The 22674-nt window shown below is 42.8% G+C and overlaps 1 protein-coding gene across 1 annotated transcript in view; it reads left to right on the forward strand.

The window, feature by feature from the left end:
* Positions 1-1208: 1208 nt before the first annotated feature.
* LOC135090028 (transmembrane 9 superfamily member 2-like) overlaps positions 1209-22674 on the forward strand; it is a 28371-nt gene continuing 6905 nt past the window's right edge. The window contains exons 1-9 of the mRNA XM_063986257.1: positions 1209-1732; positions 4539-4606; positions 7279-7375; positions 8490-8625; positions 9463-9584; positions 10017-10140; positions 11726-11865; positions 12885-13064; positions 22053-22197. Coding sequence (XP_063842327.1) covers positions 1613-1732; positions 4539-4606; positions 7279-7375; positions 8490-8625; positions 9463-9584; positions 10017-10140; positions 11726-11865; positions 12885-13064; positions 22053-22197 — 1132 coding nt within the window. The 5' untranslated portion in view covers positions 1209-1612. The remainder of the gene's footprint in view (positions 1733-4538; positions 4607-7278; positions 7376-8489; positions 8626-9462; positions 9585-10016; positions 10141-11725; positions 11866-12884; positions 13065-22052; positions 22198-22674) is intronic.

The raw sequence follows: 22674 nt of genomic DNA on the forward strand, positions 1-22674 counted from the left end.
TAATCAATTGCTGGCTCAGTTGGATCTGACTTATCATCTTTGTAGCCTTTGAAAATGTTCTTGTAAGAAAAAGTGACTCCTGTTTACTAAAAAAAAAAAAAAAATAAAATAAAAAATAAAAATAAATAAATAAATAAAATAAAATAAATAATTTACGACGGCCTAAGTACTACTAGTGCCACATGATCAACTGTTGGCTCTGTGGTGCAAAAGTGTAAGGGGCGAGGCAGCTGCACAGCTGGGGAGCCTCGATCAGCACACTTGTCGAATTCGAGGCGTATGTCTCTGTCCTGCTGTCCATGGAAAAAAAAAAAAAAAAAATGCTTTTATAATTTTCCTTTTCCATGACTTCATTTTCAGCCTCTGGAAAGCATGTTTATTACAGAATTTTAAGTACCACGTTTTAGTAGAGAGAGAGAGAGAGAGAGAGAGAGATTTTTACCTCCATATAATTTCAGAGGCTTTTTGCTTTAATATACCTACGTAAGTACATAAAGTTTGATAAATTTCCCAGTTGCAAATATTGCTTGATTGCAGTTATACAACGATTCGTAGAACATAGTATTTCTTGTGTTATAATCAACTTTGCTTTTGCACAAGTTGAAAGCTGTGGTCAGTAAATCTATCTATTTATTAGTCTACCTACCCAGCTACCGACTACCTATCTATCTGTATCTTCATATCTATCTATCTGTCTGTATACCTACCTATCAATATATCTGCCTATGAGAGAGAGAGAGAGAGAGAGAGAGAGAGAGAGAGAGAGAGAGAGAGAGACTGCATGTGTGTAAGCAGTGTGTTGACGTGTGTCCCGCATCCCAAACATTTCTATAAACTAACATAAAATATGTTCCGTTCATTACCCAACTCGTGGAACACTCGAATAAATTTTTTTACATCGTATTATCTTACTTAGGATAAACACATATAAGAACTAAGACTATTTTGAGGCTAAATACGTAAAAAATAATTTGTGTTCTGAAAGGAATAGTAGGAATCGGACGAGTGGTTACGTTGCCTGTTACTAAAAGAACACTCTATGTGGGGCTAATACAATGACATCACGTAACTGTTATAAGCTGAAAATACGTGAACAAATCAAATATAACATTCTAAAAGTCTTACAATACAAATTACAATTTTATTTAGGTTATAAAAACAAATAAATTTGGAGGATCATGAGAGAACACGCGAGGTTGGCAACATTGAGTCCCGTTACTAGACATGTTCCAGTATACGTGTCAGTGATCATTTTGTCACGGAACACGGAACAGACTCCTTTAACACCACATAGAAGCATCTCTACACACCATAATCTTAATCCCTGTCCTAAAGCATAGCTCATTTCTTTCCTTTTAGCAACACAAGACAAATAACTGAGTGTCTAGCAGGGGTGTGAATGCAGACCTGGCACTAGTGTTTCCCCCCTCCTCCCCTGGTACCAGTAGACGTGTCACCGATAACACACTGGTACTGGTCACCGTGGTACCGGGATAAAACTCCCCAAAACACCTTAGAACACCCTGAAAACACCCGCTCTTATCCACCTCCCACCCTTGGCTGGATTGTGGTGACTCGTGGTGACTGTGGTGCAGCTTGGTGAGCCTCAGCCATGTACCCTGTGGTGGTGGCGGTGCTGGTGCTGGTGGCCAGTGCTCAGGGCTTCTACCTGCCCGGCCTGGCCCCCGTCAACTACTGCCAGAAGGGAATGTTCGAGGAGAGCAAGTGTCAGGTGAGGCGCCGCTGGTCTGTGTGTATGGCTGGCGCTGGGGGCTTGGTGTGTACCTGGGGCTTGTTGTGGTTATGTTAATAAGTTAGATTTGGTTAGGTTTGGATTAGTTTAGATTAACTACATTGAGGATAGAGTAGATAATATTTCGGTTTATAGCAGTCCTTCCTTATGCTGGTGATTTTACCTTTTTCTTAGTTTTTACATAATTTACACAAATTTGAGGCTCATTTCCTTCGTAAATGCCTAGTTTTTCAGTTCCCTCCACCCCCCCTCGATCTTCAGGCAGGGAAGATTGGATAACTAAGGATTTCTGACAAGAATGAGACCAAAATCAAATGAATCATAAAAACAACCCGAAAAAAGTAAAATCGTCAAGAAAATGTTAAACCTAACCAAATCTGACCTAACGTAACTAACAACTTAACCTAATCTAGTAATGTGCATACCTTATTAGTTTTCATTATCGCTGGAGTCGTTGGCTGGAGGTAAAGGAACTATGACCAGCAGAACCCATGATTTAAAAATTCTAGTGAGGACACATTTTGCTTGTAGAATAGCGTAATTATGTCATGTGAAGTATGAGTGCACCTCACACAGAGCTTGGCCATTGTGTAACTGATACTTCAAATCTGCCTTCACATTGTGTGGCATTTATGCAGTGCTGCATGAAAGGTGATCACACGTGATTGGGTATCAAATGACAAATAAAATGTGATTGGAACATTTATTATTACTGCTGAAGCAGTGTTGACTGTGAAGAGACGTGAGCTTAACAGGTCCGTCATGACAGCCCTTCTGCATGGGCTAAATAATAATAGAAAATAAGTATCTCGAAAACTATTAGCTTGCGATAGAAAGACTGTAGAAGAAATATGTCTTACAGAAGTCTCAATTATCATAAAAAAATTATCAAAAGAACTGAGGTAAGTGACTGTGTATAAGCTCCAATAATACCCCATAGGCTCTTTGTTTTGGAGTACCAAGTAAGTTAGGTTAGGTTAGTGTAGATGCACTGAGAATAAACTGTTTGAGGAGAGCAAGTGTCAGGTGAGGTGGGGTGCTTGGGGTGCTGTGTGTGGTGGGGCTTGGATTGGGGGCACCAAGATAGCTTAGGTTTCTTTGAGAATAAATCGGGTCATCTTTGAGGTTGATGTTGTGGGCTTTTTATTTTAGGGCACCAGATTAAGTTAGGTTAAATATAGATTATGTTAAATTTCATGCACTAGGGAAAAAACTGGATCATAATACATATACTACCCAGTCTGATGTATAATGTGAGTCATCGGCTGTATTACACAATGGTGATGGGGTGATGTGGGTGCTCTCGTTTCATTTCAGATTATGATGGGTTTAGATGTGCTGTGGTGGGTCTTGAGTGGTTGAAGTGGCAACACATTAGAGTAGGCTAAGGTTTGATGGTCTGGAAATTAAATGGCTCTTTCCTGGGTTTGGTGCATTATGTGAGGCACTCCATGACCCCTTAGTGTGTTTGGAGTAGGTGTTGATAAGGTGATGTGTCAAAATGTTAAACCACTGTTAGGTTAGGCTAAGGTCAGGTCAGTATTTACAAAAATGAAATAACTAAATTCTGGTAGCATAAAGGACAGGTGGCAGCCATCAGACAGCACCTGGGGTTCCTTTAATGCAACAGGGATTCCTTGTAGCAAAGTATTTCCCTGCATGTTCTTGAATGTCTCACAGATATCTTTTGAATTGTTTTTTTTTTCCCCAAGCTGAGCCTACAACACTAGTTAAGCTTCAAAGCACAGGTAATTGTTGAGTGTATAAACATGTTGGTTTTCACTGTGATGGGTGATAATTAATATTTATCAGTCTTCAGTGTCATGATTTGTCTATACACTCAGGTGAGACACTTCATGACTGGCACCACATGTTCTGAATCCAGTTTTCTTTGATATTGTATAGAAGTTAGTGTGCTATCAGAGCTGTCAGGTTAACACTTGTATTTTCAAATGATAACATATCTGCTGCCTAACTGTTTTTATGCGATTAGGCAAAGGTGGTGGTGGTGATGATGGTGGTTCTTGGGGAAATCTTTATCTTTAATAGGAAATGAATGACAAGAGACATAACCACTCTTGTACTTTCAAACGTTTTGATGTTTCCGTGTAAAAAATGTCTTACACAAGGTAGTCTTGATTCTGACTCCTGGCGTTCTTTTTCTTCTCAAGCATTACATTACCTAATAGACCAAAGAAAAAATATCCTAATCACACAGATAAGCAAGATTGAGTAGTGTGTGTGTCAGGCAGAAGGAAGGCACAAACCCATGGTAGCTAGTTGGACGTTCAGGAATTTATTGATTGATAGAAATTTTAGTGAAGTATGGGGGTGGTGAACAGTCTCATTATGAATAAGCAGGGGAAAACCAGTGTATGCTGTTGAGCCTTGCTATACATGTGTGTGACCAGTTGTGCTATGCCTAAGCTCCTGTGGTGTAGTAGTGTTGTCCATCAAAATTGTCCCTTTCTACTAGGGACTGATGGGGCTAAGATTGTGAATGATATATATATGTGTGTGTGTGTGTGTGTGTGTGTGTGTGTGTGTGTGTGTGTGTGTGTGTGTGTGTGTGTGTGATGTTTTGTCTGGGGTACTCTGCATGGGATTGCCAGCCTGGTATATACATAGATTGATGGAAATTTTAGTTCTGGAGTCATACGGTCAAATAACAGCAGAGTTAGGGAGTGATAAAGTTAATGGGGTGCTGTATGATACTGACTTTATTTGCTGAACTAGATATCTAATTACCTGCCATGTATGGAGAGTAATTGTTGTTTCCCTACAGACCACAGTGCCCCTCTTCGTGAACCGGCTGAACTCTGAGGAGTCCATCATTCCCTATGAGTATTCACAGTGAGTATCCTGCTGCTATGCACTGCTTGCTTCTGTGTTGCTCATTGTACTGCTGGTCAAGTGGTGTTGTCCGTGTAATTTTGTATTGTCACATTGGGATGTGTGTGTGTGTATGTGTGTATTTTGCAAGGTAGTAAAAAGAAAAGAGTATGAGAAAGAAAGAGAATGTATTAGATTATCATTGTGTGTATTTGTGTGTGTGTTTTGAAAGGAAGAAAAGAAGAGAAAATGAAAGGAATAGAAAATAGTGTCATTAAGTGTATGTGTGTGTGATTACTCAAGTGTTCAGTGTGACTTGTGATTAACCTTTATCACTGAAACAGATATGTGGTTATGAAGTTGGTGCAATAGCTGTTGATGAAGGAACACACAATGTTATTACAAACAAAAGTAAGGCGTAGGAATGGAAGCATGTGAAAGAGACATGGTAATGCAGTTGTATGATCATTTGAAATTTCAATAATTGGAAGATTTTTTTCAATTTTTATTTTCCACTTTGCATGGTATTTTCCCCTTGAAATAACAAACACACCTTGACAGTCTGCTGTATTTCCTCCAAGACACAAGCAATGAGTGCAAAGGAAGACAAACAGCAACAGACTCTGAGATGCTGACTAGGCTCATAGAAGAGACAGGATAGCAATTGAAGACCAAAGTTACAGAATACACTCAAGGCACACTAGTACTGGTAGTCATCTTGATTTATGTTGTGCTGTATCTCTGACTCATTGCCTTCAGAAATGTCCCCAAACAGAAGGGCCACATCAGAAAAGCCTCCACCTTCCTCAATCCACCTCTTTCTTCCTTGCTTGCTCTGCTCAAGTGCTGTGCCTCTGCCACTGCCTCCTACACACACATGGATTTCTTTAACACTTTCACTGCCAGACAAGTATTTTCCTATATTCACCAACAATATTTTCACACATGTACCACACTCTCATAAATTGTTCTGTAGCCTTGAACAGACAAAGTTAATATTCTGTTCTTTCTTTTTCCTTCTTCATCCACACAAACATTTTTTACAGTATTCTCAGTGTCAAGAAAGGAAGACAGTAATAGTAATAATAACAACAACACTTATTAATTTATATTACATAAAAATTTGCTTTGTGTGTTTTAAAAAGAAAGAAAGAAAACACAGTCATACCAGGAATAATCATCCATATGATTGTTTATAAAATTAATTGAATGTTGCTGTCAGGGAGTATATAAAGTTTCAATACAACATTCCCAAAATTCTAACATTTGATGAAATTTAATAACTCTGTACAGTACTGTGTTATTCATAAATTTAATTTGGACTTTGTAAATAATTTCATACTCATTTCATACATATTCTTTCTTCACCATTTGACTCTCACAGATATTTTCAGCACTAGCATTCAAGGTTGACTTAAGTAGTATTGTTGATATGTTGCGACAGGGAAGGTACAGTTTAACTTCACTGAATACTAAGAGTGATCAATACTTTAAATCTTATGAAGGACTCAGGTGTGGCAACATTTGTTAAGCTGTGGTGGTGCAGAGACAGCACAGTGGAGAATATAAACACACATGGCAATTCAGGGAATACTCAAGGATATATTGAATGTTTTCATTGTTGTACTCTACTAGAGAATGTTAAACTGATAATTACTGACTATGGGTAAAGGAAGATTCAATGCTGTGTTGTGTTTCCATTTCTGTACAAACATTTTATTGGAGGAAGTCAAACTGATATTGCTGACTAAAGGTGAAGAGAGAGAGAGAGAGAGAGAGAGAGAGAGAGAGAGAGAGAGAGAGAGAGAGAGAGAGAGAGAGAGAGAGAGAGAGAGAGAGAGTGCTTGTTTGAAAGTGTTCCTCTCTCTCTCATGAAGGAGATCTCAAGACTGCTAGTTTTGGATATTCCTTTGGATTGTCCTCTTTACGAACTGGAACCTCTCTCTCTCTCTCTCTCTCTCTCTCTCTCTCTCTCTCTCTCTCTCTCTCTCTCTCTCTCTCTCTCTCTCTCTCTCTCTCTCTCTCTCTCTCTCTCTCTCTTCTTATATAGTGTATTTTGTGGTAATTATGTGGTCAGAGCCTTTTGTCCTGAGAGTGTCTTGCAGAGTTCAGGTTCAGGTGATGCTTGGGAGTGTTGCATCTGTAGCAGCATTCCTTGATATATTCTGCTGCACACACTGCTATTGTACTTTCTTTGCCTTATTCCACATTGTACTCTTGCAGTATTTACCAATTATAGTAATATGTTCTGTTGTACTCACTTGTCTTACTTGCTTTGTCTTTTTTCTTTTCCTTTTGCATTATTTACTAACTGTTATCTACTCTTGTGTGGATTTATCTTACTTTTTTTTGTCCTATTTTTTCTTTCCCTTTTGCTGTGTACAGTATACTAACCAATGTATTCAGTTGTACCCATGTGTTTTCCCTCACAGTTTTGACTTCTGTTGAATCAGAATCTACATTCAGTCAAGAAACATTTCGAGATAACCCAAATTATTGTTACTTTTCTCCATACAGTTTTGATTTCTGCTGAACCTTGTCTATACCTTGTCGGGATACATTTCAGTCATTCAAATCCCTGTTATGTTTCTCCCTGCAGTTTTGACTTCAACAGGGCTGGAATATGCAGTATACATCCAGTAAGGAAACATTTCAGAATCACTTAAATCCCTGTTACTTTTTTGTCCCTACAGTTTTGACTTCTGCCAAGCTGCTGACAGATCAGAAATGGTTGTCGAGAACCTTGGGCAGGTGGTGTTCGGGGAGCGCATCAAACCTTCCCCTTACACAGTGAGTATCCCAGGCTGTCTTGGTGAAGTGTCTGATGTATTAATCTATTTAAGAACAATGAGAAGAGGGGCAGGGAATGAATGGGATGGGACAAGGGAATATGTGGGAAAAAAAAAAAAAAAAAAAAATGCTTCAAATATTCATCTAGTATCTGTTTATATTTCCAACACCTCCTCCATCTGTTGTCTTTTCTCAAGGGATGGCCTCAGCAGAGAAATTAGGCTAGTGTATATATGTATAGCATCCATCTGTATCCCTATGACCTCTTACACATCACAAGAAAAGCATGCATCTATTATCTGTATGCCTATTCATATCTGTAATACCTTATCCTGTAACTTTCCTCAAGGGATGGTTGTGACAAAAAATGTTTCTGTTCATCCCTGATCTGGCATTCTTTTACTGTGTTGAGAGCCTTGCCTGTCATCTCTCTCCTACCAATACTTGTCTGCACTGCTTATCCATGCTGCCTGAAGTACTCTGTTGAAACTGTACCTAGTGTTGTGATAGAGTTCCCTTAAAGAGTGTTTGGCAAAAAAAGTTTTCTTATTGTATGTTCAGAGCCTTATTTGTTATCACTCTCCTACCAGTACTTGTTTACTTTGCTTATCCGTCCTACCAAAAGTACTCTATTAAAACTGTAGTGTCATGATACAGTTCTGTTGCAAAAAAATTCTCTTATTGTGTATTGAGAGGCTCATCTGTCATCTTTCTCCACCAATACTTGTCTGCTCTGCTTATTTATCCTGCCTGGAGTCTTCTGTTAAAACTGTCAACATAGTGACATTTTGTGTGTCACTTTAGCTAGAGTTTATGAAGGATCACAATTGTGTGTCATTTCTCTCCTACCAGCACTTGCCTGCTTTGCTCATCTATCCTGCCTGAAATGCTCTCTTAAAACTGTATGATAGAGTTTAATAATACTTCTTTTCCTATAGTAACTTTTCATGTATTACTCCAGCTTGAGTTTATGAAGGATCAAAAAATAGAAAATATGTAGTCATCTTTCTCCTACTAGTACTTGTCTGCTTTGCTTATCTGCCCTGCCTAAATTCTGCCATTAAAACTGTAATGTTATGATAGAGTGTAAACACTTCCTCTTTGACCATTTCAGCTTGAGTTCATGAAGGATCAGAAGTGTGTCAAGGTTTGCACAAAGTCATACAAGACGTCCAACAAAGAAGACAAGAAGAAACTGAACGACCTGAAGCGAGCAATGAACCTCAACTATTACCATCACTGGATTGTGGGTGAGTGACATGTGCTTGCCTTATACAGGAACTGGCCTTCTCTTTTGTCCTGTCTTGTTATGATAATTTCCCGCAACATCTTTATTTTCCTTATCCTGATTAATGAAGTTGTCTTTTGTTTTCTCTCTGGTCTTTTTTAGCTGTTTGTTATCTTGTCTGTTTATTAATATTTGTCCAGTTATTCCTTGCCTTCTGCACCTCTTTAGTCTGTTCTTGATGTCTTTGTCTTAAGGGAAACTGCACTTTTTATATCCCTGAAATACCTACCCTTTTTAACTTTGGTGTCTTTTGAATTATCCAGTCTTCTTTTTTTCCTGTAATAATAGTTGTCTTTTTTTATTTATTTATTCCATTCATTGCTTTTCTGTATAGTGTGTGTGTATGTGTGTGTCAGAAGGAAAAAGAAGAAAATGCAATGGAGAAAGGAAACCCTGTCATTAAATTTGTGTCAGGAGAGAGAGAGAGAGAGAGAGAGAGAGAGAGAGAGAGAGAGAGAGAGAGAGAGAGAGAGAGAGAGAGAGAGAGAGAGAGAGATTGGCCAGAAATTAACAAGTGTCAAATGTAGAAAGAGGAACTGAATCTTGGCTTGTTGTGGATGTAATAATAAATTGCATATGTGTGGTAATATCAAGAGAGAGAGAGAGAGAGATAGAGAGAGAGAGAGAGAGAGAGAGAGAGAGAGAGAGAGAGAGGAGAGAGGGAGAGAAGAGAGAGGGAGAGAGAGGAGAGAGAGAGAGAGAGAGTGTATCACTAATCATTCCTATTCATTTAGTCACAAAATCAAAGTGAACATCCTGTCAGCCATTGCCTCCTGACCCGCACCTCTTCCCCTGGCAGACAACATGCCGGTGACGTGGTGCTACACAGTGGACAGCGGCAACATATTCTGTGCCACTGGTCACCCCGTTGGCTGCTTTGTGGATGCCACCTTCCGCCGCAAGGATGCCTGTGTCATGGATGTATGTATGCCCACTTGGTTACCTTATTAGTATTGTTTGGTTGTATTGTATTAGTGTTATGCCAGAGAAGCTTTCATTTATGTCAAGACTGGCCTTGATGTAACACCTGACTTGATTGTAATTCACTTGTTGTTTTGCCAGAGAAGCTTTTGTTGATGTAAAGATGGGCCTTAGTGCGACACCTAACTTGATTGTAATGCACTTGTTGCGTTTCAGGTGTTTCTATAAAGACAGGCCTCATTGCAAAACCTGACATGTAGCTGTAGACAAGCAAGCACCTAAAAAAAAAAAAAAATCATGGGTGTTTGTATAATTATTTTTTCTTTTTACTCAGATGAACTAATGGGTGTCATAGTGTCATTACCAAAGGATTAGAAATAGGAACACTACACTGATGCAAGAGCTAACCTTCCCCTTCTCTGTGGCTTACAGATGAAGTACAAGGAGCGTAATACATACTACCTCTTCAACCACGTGGACCTCAACGTCACCTACCACACTGGGGATGGTGAGAACTGGGGCAGCACCTTCAGCGGGGCCGGCGGACGCATTCTGTGTGAGTGCCTCATTGTGCTTAGTGGAGGCTGCAGAGTTACTGTGTGTGAGAATAAATGTAGTGGGAATGTTTACAAAATATTAATAACAAGACACTGAAGATGGAATAATAGTTGTGAGGAGGTAGAGAGAATATAGTGTGCTGTTCATTGGAGGCTGTCGAGTTACTGTGTGTGGGAATAGTTGTAGTGATAAAGGACAGACAATGATAATAGTGAGAAATCAAAGATAGAATAATAGTAGTGAGAAAGCAAAGATTGAACAACAGAAGTGAGAAATCAAAGCCAGAATAAGAGCAAAAAATCAGAGACAAAATAATGACGGTGCAAAATCAGATACATAATAATGGAAATGAGAAAGTAAAGATAAGAGTACAGTTTGCTGCTCATTGTTGGTTACTGTGTAGGGTTACTGCACCTAAGAATGATTGTAACGAGGAAGCAAAACAATATTAGTGCTTTTCTGAGTGAAGACTGTATGTAGAGTTACTGTGCCTAATAATAATAGTAATGTGGAAGTAGACAAAATATTTATGTGTTATGGAGAATGACTAATGGGAAAGCAAAGACAATATTAGTGTGTTGCTCAAGTAGTGATCATGGAATTACTGTGCCTGAGGAGGTAGACTAATGGTCTCCTGCATAGTGAAGACCATAGGACATACATAGGGACCGGGGCGTAACAGTGATGAGAAAACAAAGACAATATTAGTGTGTCATTCAGTGTGGATTACTCTAGAGGGAATAATAGTGTGTCATTCAGTATGGGTTATTGTAGAGGGAATAATAATGTGTCATTCAATGTGGGTTACTGTAGAGGGAATAATAGTGTGTCATTCAGTGTGGATTACTCTAGAGGGAATAATAGTGTGTCATTCAGTATGGGTTATTGTAGAGGGAATAATAATGTGTCATTCAATGTGGGTTACTGTAGAGGGAATAATAGTGTGTCATTCAGTGTGGGTTACTGTAGAGGGAATAATAGTGTGTCATTCAGTATGGGTTACTGTAGAGGGAATAATAGTGTGTCATTCAGTGTGGGTTACTGTAGAGGGAATAATAGTGTGTCATTCAGTGTGGGTTACTGTAGAGAGTTACTGTGACTGGGAGTAGTAGTAATGAGGAGCAAAGACAATGTTTTGTCTTGGCAGTGAGGAATTAAAAGAATAAATTCTGGAGTGTCTAGCCAGTGTAATGTTTGGAGTTCATTAAGGAACAAGTAAAGTAAATGTCTTGTAGTCTTCAGTGATTAGGGAAAGGTGTGTCAAATTTTAGTGAAAGGATTAGTTTTCATTGCGTATTTCTCATCTTGTGTCTTTTGTGATTTTTATGTTTTCCTAGCCATTAAATTGCCAAATAGTAGAAAGGATTAGTTTTCATTGCATATTTCTGATCTTGTGTCTTTTTATGATTTTTATAATTTCCTAGCCATTAAATTGCCAAATAGTAGAAAGAATTAATATTTATTGTTTATTTCTCTTCCTTTGTTTTGTGACTTATATTTAGCTGTTCATTAAATTTGAGGATGCTGGAAAACGGTAAATGAATGAAATATAAAATGTGTGTTAACTTGTTTGTCTCCGCCAGCTGTGCGTGTAATACTGAAGAGCATCAAGCACAACCAGGGTGGGGGCAAGGACCTCTGTGATACCCAGGAGGTGATGGCCATCCCCAGCGAATTCAAGGAGGACCTCAGCATCACCTACTCCTACAGTGTCACGTTTGTCGTAAGTTTGCTGGCCGGTTGTGGAGTGAACAGACTGATAAGACTACTGCTGTTTGTCATCATTGTCATCATCATCATAATTAAAAGAATTTATTGTTTATTTTTATTTGCACTGATTACTAAAGTCAGGTAATGCTTAATAGAGTTTCAAATGATGATAAATAACTTTCTGGGTGACGGGTGGCTGTTTTGTGACTGTGAGTGAAGGCTAAGCCCAAGAGAAATTATATATAATAATAATAATAATGATAACAATAGCAATAATAATAGAAAACAAATAAAAATAACATCATTACTAGTAATAATAACAACAATAATAGTAGCAATACTACCTCTACTACTACTACTACTGCTAATGGTAATGATAATCATAATGAAAACAAAGTAGAAACAATACAGAAAGATGACAGTTTTCGTTTTATACACCTATTAATCATTGACTCTTACTTCATTTATTGTCTTTATTCTCCTTTACTAGATTTGGTTTATAAATCTCTCCCACTCTGATGTTTGTCTTTCTCAGCCACACACTGCCTCCAGGTCTTCTTTGGTCTTCCCACTGGTTTCCTTCTAAATATCTCAAATTCTAATGCTCTTCTAAGTACATTATATGATTCTCCTCCTCCTCCTCCTCCTCCTGTCTCTCTTCCTTGTAGCCAGTTAGAAGTTACCAAACAGCCTTGCAAGGACCAAAAGGTCTGTTGCTATTTAGCTTTCCTTTGTATTCCTCCTCCTCCTCCTCCTCCTCCTCCTATCTTTTGTCTTCCTTGTTATTCCCACCCATCATTCTCTCTCTCTCTCTCTCTCTCTCTCTCTCTCTCTCTCTCTCTCTCTCTCTCTCTCTCTCTCTCTCTCTCTCTCTCTCTCTCTCTCTCTCTCTCTCTCTCTCTCTCTCTCTCTCTCTCTCTCCTCTCTCTCTCTCTCTCTCTCTCTCTCTCTCTCTCTCTCTCTCTCTCTCTCTCAAGCAAATATTGTTTCTCAAATAGTAAAAGTAATTGTTGTCCCTCACTTCACCCACAGAAAAGCAACACTGACATCCGCTGGTCGTCTCGCTGGGACTACATCCTGGACTCCATGCCGCACACCAACATCCAGTGGTTCAGCATCCTCAACTCCCTGGTCATTGTTCTCTTCCTCTCCGGCATGGTGGCAATGATCATCCTGCGCACGCTGCACAAGGACATTGCTCGCTACAATCAGGTGAGGCTTCCCTCCGGCTTGCTGCTGGAGGAGTGGAGTGCTCTGTGTGTTTTCTTTTCTTTTCTTTTTCTTTCCTTTTTTTTTTGTGTGTGTAAGAGGGACACTGGCCAAGGGCAACATGATTTATAGAAAAGAAAGGCCCACTAAGGTGCCAGTCTCCAAAGAAGAGCAAAAAGGATTAACCAAAGTTGGAGAAGTGTCTTGAAACTTTCCTCTCAAAGGAATTCAAGTCATAGGAAGGGGGAGATACAGAAGCAGGCAGAGAGTTCCAGAGTTTACCTGTGATAGGGATGAAAGATTGAAAATACTGGTGTAAGGGAGGCTTGGCTAGAAAGACACTGGCTGCCATTGTATGCTTTTATTCACCTTAGTACAGGATGCACGTCTGCATGGCCAGCGAGGCACGGGGCAACTAACTCCCGCCTTGGCGGGAACTGCTTGTGATGGCGGGTCCCACAGATTCCAGTGCTCACTATATTTGCATAACTATCTTACAACTTCCCTCCCCTGGAGATGTTGCAGGGGCATGACAATGGCACTGAACAATCATCTTAATCAACATATCAAAATTACATGTCCTCATACTTAACATTAAGCCATTTTCACTCCACATAGTTATTTAGCCATCCAGGCCTGGCTATCCTACGACGGGGGCAGCTCCCGGTGGCAGGTCCCGTGGCCTTTGGGGATGGTGCTGGGCTGGGCTGGGCGAGTGGTTTCATGTGCAGGCGTGTCTGGAGAGACAGCCGGCCACTTCTGTCAAGCTTCACCAGGTGCTGCCTGTTGTCCCTCACCTCTACAACAATACCTGACCTGTCCCAGACCTTGCTAGCCTGGTTCTGCACCAATACCCTGCTGTCTGGGGTGATGTTGGAATGGCAACGCCCACGTGCGTGATCCTCCAGCTTGCTGTTTTGCCTCCCTATTTGCCTTTCCCGCTCACGAAGCATCTGCCCCCAGTGTTCGGCAATCCTGAAGTTTTGCATGAGAGCAGGGACACCATCCCGTAGCTGGCGACCCGTCGCCAGCTGAGCCGGGGACTTATCAATATCACAGAGGGGTATATTTAGATACTGCAGCAGAGTGAGAGAAACTTTGTCATTGTTGAGACTCCCGCTTGCTCCTGTGTTGCCCCAAAGCATTCTCTTTGCAGATTTTACTGCGGCTTCTGCATGCCCGTTGCTTTGCCGGTAGTGAGTGGAAAAGAGATGCACAGTGACGCCCCATCTCTCGAAGAACTCCGCCATCTCTTCACTCGCCAAATTACCGTATTTGATGGCTCATAAGACGCTACTTTTTTCTCAGAAAAAGGGTCAGTAAATTAGCCTGCGTCCAATGAGGCAGAGGTCCAACTTTGAGGCAGTAATAGGTTACAAGTCTACGGCAACAGAGGCTCTAAATTCAAACCACAGATGTCTTTGCACAACTAAATAAAGTCATGATTGGTAGTACGCCACAAAATGCTCTTTCTTTCAAGGTACCAATGTGTAGTATCTCATACTTACTGGTAATCCACATAGACTTTGACCAGTCAGGAAGAATTTGCTTAACCATGCACCACTTCTTGGAGTTTTGTTGGGGCAGTGTAGGTTGTGATGTCACAGCCTTTGATGCCCCAAAGGTGAGGTATCCAATTATAATATTAGACTAGATGTGATGGAGCTGGTTGGATTTGTGGAGAAGGTTCTGGCAAGGTGGAGATGGTGCACCACGTTTTTCAAAACAAACGCGGTCGGTTGCGCTCCGACGTGACGTACTCGGTGACACCGAGTGTGACGCCGTTACTGATTGAGGTAAGACAATAGCCACACTTTCATACAATTAAAATTGAACCTATCTTTTTAACATTCTTGCTCTGCATACATATGAAAAAGATTGAAGCTAGAGAAACTTTTCTTTTATGAAAATAGACTAATACACCTTGAGAACGAATATTTCTTCTATAAAGGAATTGAGTGTCATGGGATAGGCTGGCTTGAGGTGATGATCTGCATAATATTCATGTAATAGCTTATGCTTTTACACATCCTTTGGCTTTGAAAATGTACTAAAATACTGCATAAGAATTACATGTGAAAGATGCTAAAAAATAAAGTATGAAAAAATTTTATTATCACTGTAGTCCCTCAGTTAATGGTGCTGCCAAGAGCTAGGTGCAGTTAATGTTTACATTCAGCTGAACCGCATTAAGACTGAAACTCCCCTGCTTACCACACCTTTTGGGCACTAGAGGCTGTGACATCACAGTCTGCATGGCCCCAACTAAAATACCAATAAGAAGATTGTGTTTACACGTCAGCAGGATTGGTACAATCTTGTCTTTCAATACCCTCAACCGAACCATTACGTTCTGGCTTTCAAGGCCCGCAACCTTACCAAGATTTGACTCCAGAAATCCAACCAGCTCCACTGTATCTAGTCTGAAACACTACCTGTATACCACACCTTTGGGACGCCAGGCTGTGATGTCACGGCCATCACAGCCTCAACAAAACCCCAAAAAGAACAAGTAAGCTGCTAGCATAAATTAAACTTTTAAATGCTGAGTATTGGTATCTAATAGTGATCTAAATGCACGTGAGAGTCTTCAAATGTCGCTTGAATTCCTTGACTTCATATCGATAGCCTAAATCTGTTAATTTTTGTTTTTTTCTATTTCAATACATGCCAGAACTGGGTGCGTCTTATGAGCCCGTGCGTCTTATGAGCCATCAAATACGGTAGTTCCGTCATCCGTCGAGACTTGCTCTGGCGCGCCCCATCTTGCAAAGTAGAGCCTCAGTTGGTTCAAGATCTTGCTTGAGGTTGCACCACTGGGCAGCTGCGCCACCTCCAGCCAGCCAGTTAGCCTGTCAGCATACGCCAAGTATGTGTTCCCGTCCAGCTGGAAGACGTCTGCCACCGTCTGCTGGAAGGGATACTTAGGGGGGTGGTGTGAGGATCAGCAGCTTGGGTGGTTGTGAAGGTGCGTGAGCATTGCAGATGTCGCAGGAAGACCGTTGATGTTGCAAATCTCTTTCCAAGCCTGGCCAGTACACTGTCTGCCTGGCTCTTCTGAGCATTGAATCCAGGCCCTGGTGGCTTGCATGGAGGTTTGCCGCTACTCGACAGTGCAGCCCGTCAGGGATGACTAGACGCATGTGACCCTGGTCTTACGTGTAGGTCACCAGGCCACGTGACACTGACAATCTGTCCCTGACGCCATAGAAAGGCCGCAAACACTCAATCTCCTGCGCTCTGTGGGAATGCCAGTCGCCTGCTAGCACCTTAGCCACCAACAGCTGGTATGCTGGGTCCTTCTGTGCTACTCGGAGAACCACTTCCTCATCCAGGGTGAGACACTCATCAAAGGCCAGCGCTGCCATGGTGGCTGCGGCCATTGCTCCAGCCAGTTCCTCCAACTGCTCTTCGTTGTGTTCATTAGGTGGCGCTTTGAGTGTGGGGTATCTTGAGAGGAAGTTGGCTGCACAGTTTCTTTTACCAGGCAGGTAATGGACAGTGAAGTGGTACTGGAGCGTCCTCTCCTTCAGACGGAAGAGACCCGGGTTCACTGTGTCCGTGAGCGCTCGATCACTCAGCAGTTTGACCAGGGGGCGGTGGTCCATCACCAGCATCAAGTTAGGGCAGCCCAGCAAGAACAGGCGAGCCTTCCGGAGACACTAAGCCACAGTTAGTGCCTCTCCTTCCACTGGAGTGTAACCTGCCTCAGCAGCTGTCAGGTGACGGCTGCCACACAGCGCCAGGCGCCAGCCAGTCTTATAGCAGAATGGTGCATCCACAGCTGAACAACGACAGTGTTGCTGGAGGATGACGAAGCCTAGTCCCTCCCTGCTCCAGTCAGTCATCACCACAGTGGGCTGGGTACAGTTGTAGTAAGCCAGCCCGTCCTTGGCCGGCAGACATAATTGTGTCCTTTGGCTGTTTGAGCCTCTGCCGCAGCTGCTTGTCCCAGTACACTTTCTTGCTTGTAGGCTTCTTAAGGAGGTCCTGGAAGGGCTCCATGATGGGGGCTGTTATCATCTGCAGGTGCCAGCTGATTTACAAATCCATACCAAGACCTCACATCAGTGATGGAGGGTTGTTCAGACATGGAAAACTCCCGGATGGCAGCTAGACTTTCATCTGTAAGTGTCCCACTCGAGATGGAATCCAATGAACTCTGCCTCACGACGGCAGAACTGAAACTTTCCTGGCTTCAGAGTGATGCCCTTCCTGGCACACAGCTCAAGGAAGTCAAAGGTGTGCCAGAAAGCCTCTTCGATGCTGGCATCATAGAGCAGAGTGTCATTGATGCACTTGTGCTTCCAGGGAAAGTCCATGATGGCGTCATCAAATCTCTTCGTGTATGCATCTGTTGCTGAGCAGTGCCCCATAGGTGTCCTGCAGTACTGATAACGACCCCAGGGAGTTATGAAGGTCGTCAGATTCCTGCTTTCTTCATCAAGCTCGACTTGGTGGAACCCCCAGTGAGCGTCCATGACTGTTTTATAAGAGTGTGGGAGAATGTCTGACACCATATCAAAAGGCGCAGGTGTGTGGTGTGTTTCTTGGTGTTACCATGCATTTAGCTTCTGGAAGTCTATAGTCCTGCATGGCTGGCCAGACTTTTTCGCCACCACCACTATGCACACCATTTCGTGGCCTCACCTGCGGGGACTGGGCAAATCACACCCCTTCTAACATCATCTTCAAGTTGCTGCTTAACCTCACCCCTCCAATGCTTGGGAACTGAAGCAGGGTTGTGGCAGGCGTGGGGCTGCGCGCCCTCCAGCAGGTGAATGTGATGTGGTGCGCCTTCCATGACAGGTAGTGGTTTCCTGGCAGTGTTGAATGCTGTAGAAGAGAACTGCTCCAGCAACCATTCTTCTAGCTGGGGAATGTTCTCCTCCAGTGGCGGCAGCGGCAGCGAGGAGGGTCTGGGCGGGGGGCAGTCGGAGCTGCCGTCTGGCATCTCCACCGCAGCAACATGTGACTGTGGGTGAGGGAAGCCACTGTGCACCAGCCCCAACTGCTTACAGGCAGCACGAGAGATACAGGCGCTCCACAGACTCCACAAAGTGCACTTCCTGCAGTGTTGAATGCCCTGGGAGACTGATGCAGCAGGGTGCCACTCCCAGGCTGGCCAGTGGTATCTTGGCCAGGTCTCTGAGGCCAGCCTGATGCTGCAACAGCGCAGGCCTGAGACCGAGCGATGACATCAGGACTGGGCCATCTACACACACCTGGGCTCCCGTGTCGGCCACCGCTATTTTTTTATTTATTTTTTTATTATTTTTTTATGTAGGAAGGGCACTGGCCAATGGCAACAAAAATCTAATAAAAAAATGCCCACTGAAATGCCAGTCCCATAAAAGGGTCAAAGCAATGGTCAAAAATTGATGGATAAGTGTCTTGAAACCTCCCTCTTGAAGGAATTCAAGTCATAGGAAGGTGGAAATACAGAAGCAGGCAGGGAGTTCCAGAGTTTACCAGAGAAAGGGATGAATGATTGAGAATACTGGTTTACTCTTGCGTTAGAGAGGTGGACAGAATAGGGGTGAGAGAAAGAAGAAAGTCTTGTGCAGCGAGGCCGCGGAAGGAGGGGAGGCATGCAGTTAGCAAGATCAAAAGAGCAGTTAGCATGAAAATAGCGGTAGAAGACAGCTAGATATGCAACATTGCGGCGGTGAGAGAGAGGCTGAAGACAGTCAGTTAGAGGAGAGGAGTTGATGAGACGAAAAGCTTTTGATTCCACCCTGTCTAGAAGAGCAGTATGAGTGGAACCCCCCCAGACATGTGAAGCATACTCCATACATGGACGGATAAGGCCCTTGTACAGAGTTAGCAGGTGGGGGGGGTGAGAAAAACTGGTGGAGACGTCTCAGAACACCTAACTTCATAGAAGCTGTTTTAGCTAGAGATGAGATGTGAAGTTTCCAGTTCAGATTATAAGTAAAGGACAGACCGAGGATGTTCAGTGTAGAAGAGGGGGACAGTTGAGTGTCATTGAAGAAGAGGGGATAGTTGTCTGGAAGGTTGTGTCGAGTTGATAGATGGAGGAATTGAGTTTTTGAGGCATTGAACAATACCAAGTTTGCTCTGCCCCAATCAGAAATTTTAGAAAGATCAGAAGTCAGGCGTGCTGTGGCTTCCCTGCGTGATATGTTTACCTCCTGAAGGGTTGGACGTCTATGAAAAGACGTGGAAAAGTGCAGGGTGGTATCATCAGCGTAAGAGTGGATAGGACAAGAAGTTTGGTTTAGAAGATCATTAATGAATAATAAGAAGAGAGTGGGTGACAGGACAGAACCCTGAGGAACACCACTGTTAATAGATTTAGGAGAAGAACACCTATGGTGGTGCACGCTCAACCACCCACCTGTGGGGCTAGCTGTACCTGCAGGAGTGGCTCTGAGGCGATATCGGTGGCGCTGATGGTCACACTGTTGACAGCCTTACCAGCCTCACGTTTCCCAGAGTTCTTGCACCTCCTCTTGAAGTGCCCTGGCTTCCCACACGCAACACAGGTGGCATGCTGTGTGGGGCAGGAGGCCTTTGTGGGGGCATGCGTATACCCATACCAACAGCACGACTTGTGGGGTTCTGTGGCAGGGTGGCGCGAGGCGGCAATCATGGGCTGGCGGAAAATCACATCATTATTGTTAACGTCATTGGACGTGACATCAGTGCCTGCCAATTCACACTCGCGCGAATTTTTCCCGCCACTCATGGAGTGGCTGCCATGTTCTGAAGGCTGCCTAGGACAACTCCAGCATGCATTTCTCTGGTGTGGCCCCAGCAGGAGCCTTTCCTGAGGGATGCTGGCTAGTGGCAGAAAGCGATGCCAGGCTGGCCTGTAGTGATGCGATGGCCTGCTGCTGGTCCAGGAGAGATGACTGAACTTGAGTGACGAGCGACGGGGACAGCCAGCCTGCCGCAGGGCTCTGGCAGCCTCGCAGAGTTGCACCATGGTGATGTGGCAGTGGCATGATGAACAGCACGTAGCTTCGAGGTCGCTGTGCCATGTAGGGGGGATTGGCTAGAAAGACACCGGCTGCCGTTGTTTGCCTTTATTCAGCTTGGTACAGGACACACGTCTGCGTGGCCAGCGAGGTGCGGGGCAACTAACTCCCGCCTTGGTGGGAACCGCTTGTGATGGCGGGTCCCACAGATGCCAGCACTCACTATATTTGCATAGCTATCCTACAACTGGTTAACTAAAACATTGGGAAGTTGGACAAAATAGGGGGTGAGAGAAAGAAGACTCTTATGCTGTGAGGCCGTGGGAGGAGAGGAGGCATGCTTTGTTCCATTTTGCAGTGGAATGGCTGGTTTGATGTGTCTTCATAAAGTGAGGGCAGAAGTACTTTATCTTCTCTGTTGGTGGCCAAAGGGCTAAGAGAGTGGTGTGAATGAGTGTAAATGTGAAAGTTGTGTGCTTTGTCTTGGCTACTCTCTTTTTGGGAGATAGCCTTGGTATAATGTTATGCATGTATGTATGTATGTATGTTTTGTGTTCTGTTCACTGTGCTGCTGCAGTGCTGTCAGTTGTTAACTAAGCATGCTAATATCACATGTATGTTCTGTGTGTTTGTGTGTGTGTGTGTGTGTGTGTTTATGTTTGTGTAAGTTCAGTTTCAAGTTGAAACTGTTTCTTGCCAGATAATAGTCACAAACATGAAATAAACTATGTTGTTACTGGACGGAAAGGTCTGTCTGTCTGTCTGTCCAACCACTACATAGACAAAATGATATCCAAGAAAATTCAAAGTAAAGATTTCAGTGCATATGAGAATACAAATTTTTCTCATTGGTTGCCAGCTAACACTTCAAAACATTAGACATACCTCATGCAGTCTTTTTCATCTCTCTATGTAAGAAAGATTCAGGCTAAGGACAACAAGAATCTATTCTATATACCAGGCTGGCAATCATCACACACACACACACACACACACACACACACACACACACACACACACACACACACACACACACACACACACACACACACACTGGAATATGCCACAATTGTTTGGTCACCCCATAATAAAAAGGAAATAAGAAAAATAGAAAGGATCCAAAGAGCTGGAACCAAATTGGTACCAAGTTTGAGAGATGTAACTTATGAAGGAAGATTAAGGAGATTGAAGCTTCCATCATTACAAGAGAGAAGAGAAAGAGGAGACCTGATTGCTATATACAGAGCTTTAAAGGGTAAGGATCAAGTTGACAAAGAAAACTTATTTGGGTGGGACTCATGAGATACAAGAGGACATGGAGTGAAATTGAAGAAAACAGCAAGTAGAAGAAATGTCAAGAAATATGGTTTCCCAAATAGAAGCATAGAAATATGGAACAACTTAGATGAAACAGTGGTACAAGCAACAAATATTCATGAATTTAAAGTTAATTTGGATGCTTATAGATATGGAAACAGGACAGCACAAGTATAGCTCTTTTCCTGTAAAACACAACTAGGTAAAACTAGGTAAATACACACATACACACACACACATCATTTACACTTATATGGATTCAGAGTCTGGGACACTCGGTATGAGATAACCTGTATCTGCTATGGTCTCAGGGATGGAGTAGGTGTGGGATAGGAGATGGGATTATTATTGAATGGGCAGTGATAAAGCAGTCTGTGCTGTTAGGCCTTGCTGTGGACGTTGTGTGGCCAGCTTTGATGTGCCTGAACTTCCAGGGTGTGGTACAATGGGCCATGAGGCAACAATAATAGTGAAAGAAATAGAAAGAAAGAACAAAGAAGCTCGCCAATGATGCCAGACCCTAAAGGTGACAGTTAAAAGGCAGGTACACTATTGCTGTGTGCTGATGTGCTTTACTTCACCTGACAGACTGATGCAATAGAGGATGCCCATGAGAGAGAGAGAGAGAGAGAGAGAGAGAGAGAGAGAGAGAGAGAGAGAGAGAGAGAGAGAGAGAGAGAGATTGAGATTACTGTTATCTTATACTAATGTGCCTTGCCTTACTCAACAGATTGATGCAGGGGAGGATGCCCATGAGGAGTATGGCTGGAAGCTGGTGTATGGTGATGTGTTCCGGCCACCGCGGCGAGGCATGCTGCTCTCTGTGCTGGTGGGCTCTGGCACGCAGGTGTTCATCATGACACTCATCACCCTGTGTAGGTGTCTCTGTGGCACACATCATTGCTGCTCACTGCATGCATGTTTTGTGTGACTGTGTACTTGAGCATTGTTATCACACACACCTTTCAATGTTACTCAATGCATGCACACTTCATGTTACTTTGTACCTAAGCATGGTTATCGCACACAGTTAGACACACACTGTATTAATTATAGCAATAGTACTCATAGTATGTATATATAGTTTTGTTTAACTTTATACTCAAGCATTGGTATCTCACACACACACACATACTATGTAGTGTAGTGGTTAGCACACTCGGCTCACAACCAAGAAGGCCTGGGTTCGAATCCTAGGTGCTGCGAGGCAAATGGGCGAGCCTCTTAATGTGCAGCCCCTATTCACCTAGCAGCAAGTAGGTACGGGATGTAACCTGAGGGGTTGTGACCTCGCTGTCCCGGTGTGTGGTGTGTAAGTGGTCTCAGTCCTATCCAAAGATTGGTCACTATAA

The sequence above is a fragment of the Scylla paramamosain genome, chromosome 34, assembly GCF_035594125.1.
Source record: "Scylla paramamosain isolate STU-SP2022 chromosome 34, ASM3559412v1, whole genome shotgun sequence".
In the NCBI taxonomy this organism is placed as follows: Eukaryota; Metazoa; Arthropoda; class Malacostraca; order Decapoda; family Portunidae; genus Scylla; species Scylla paramamosain.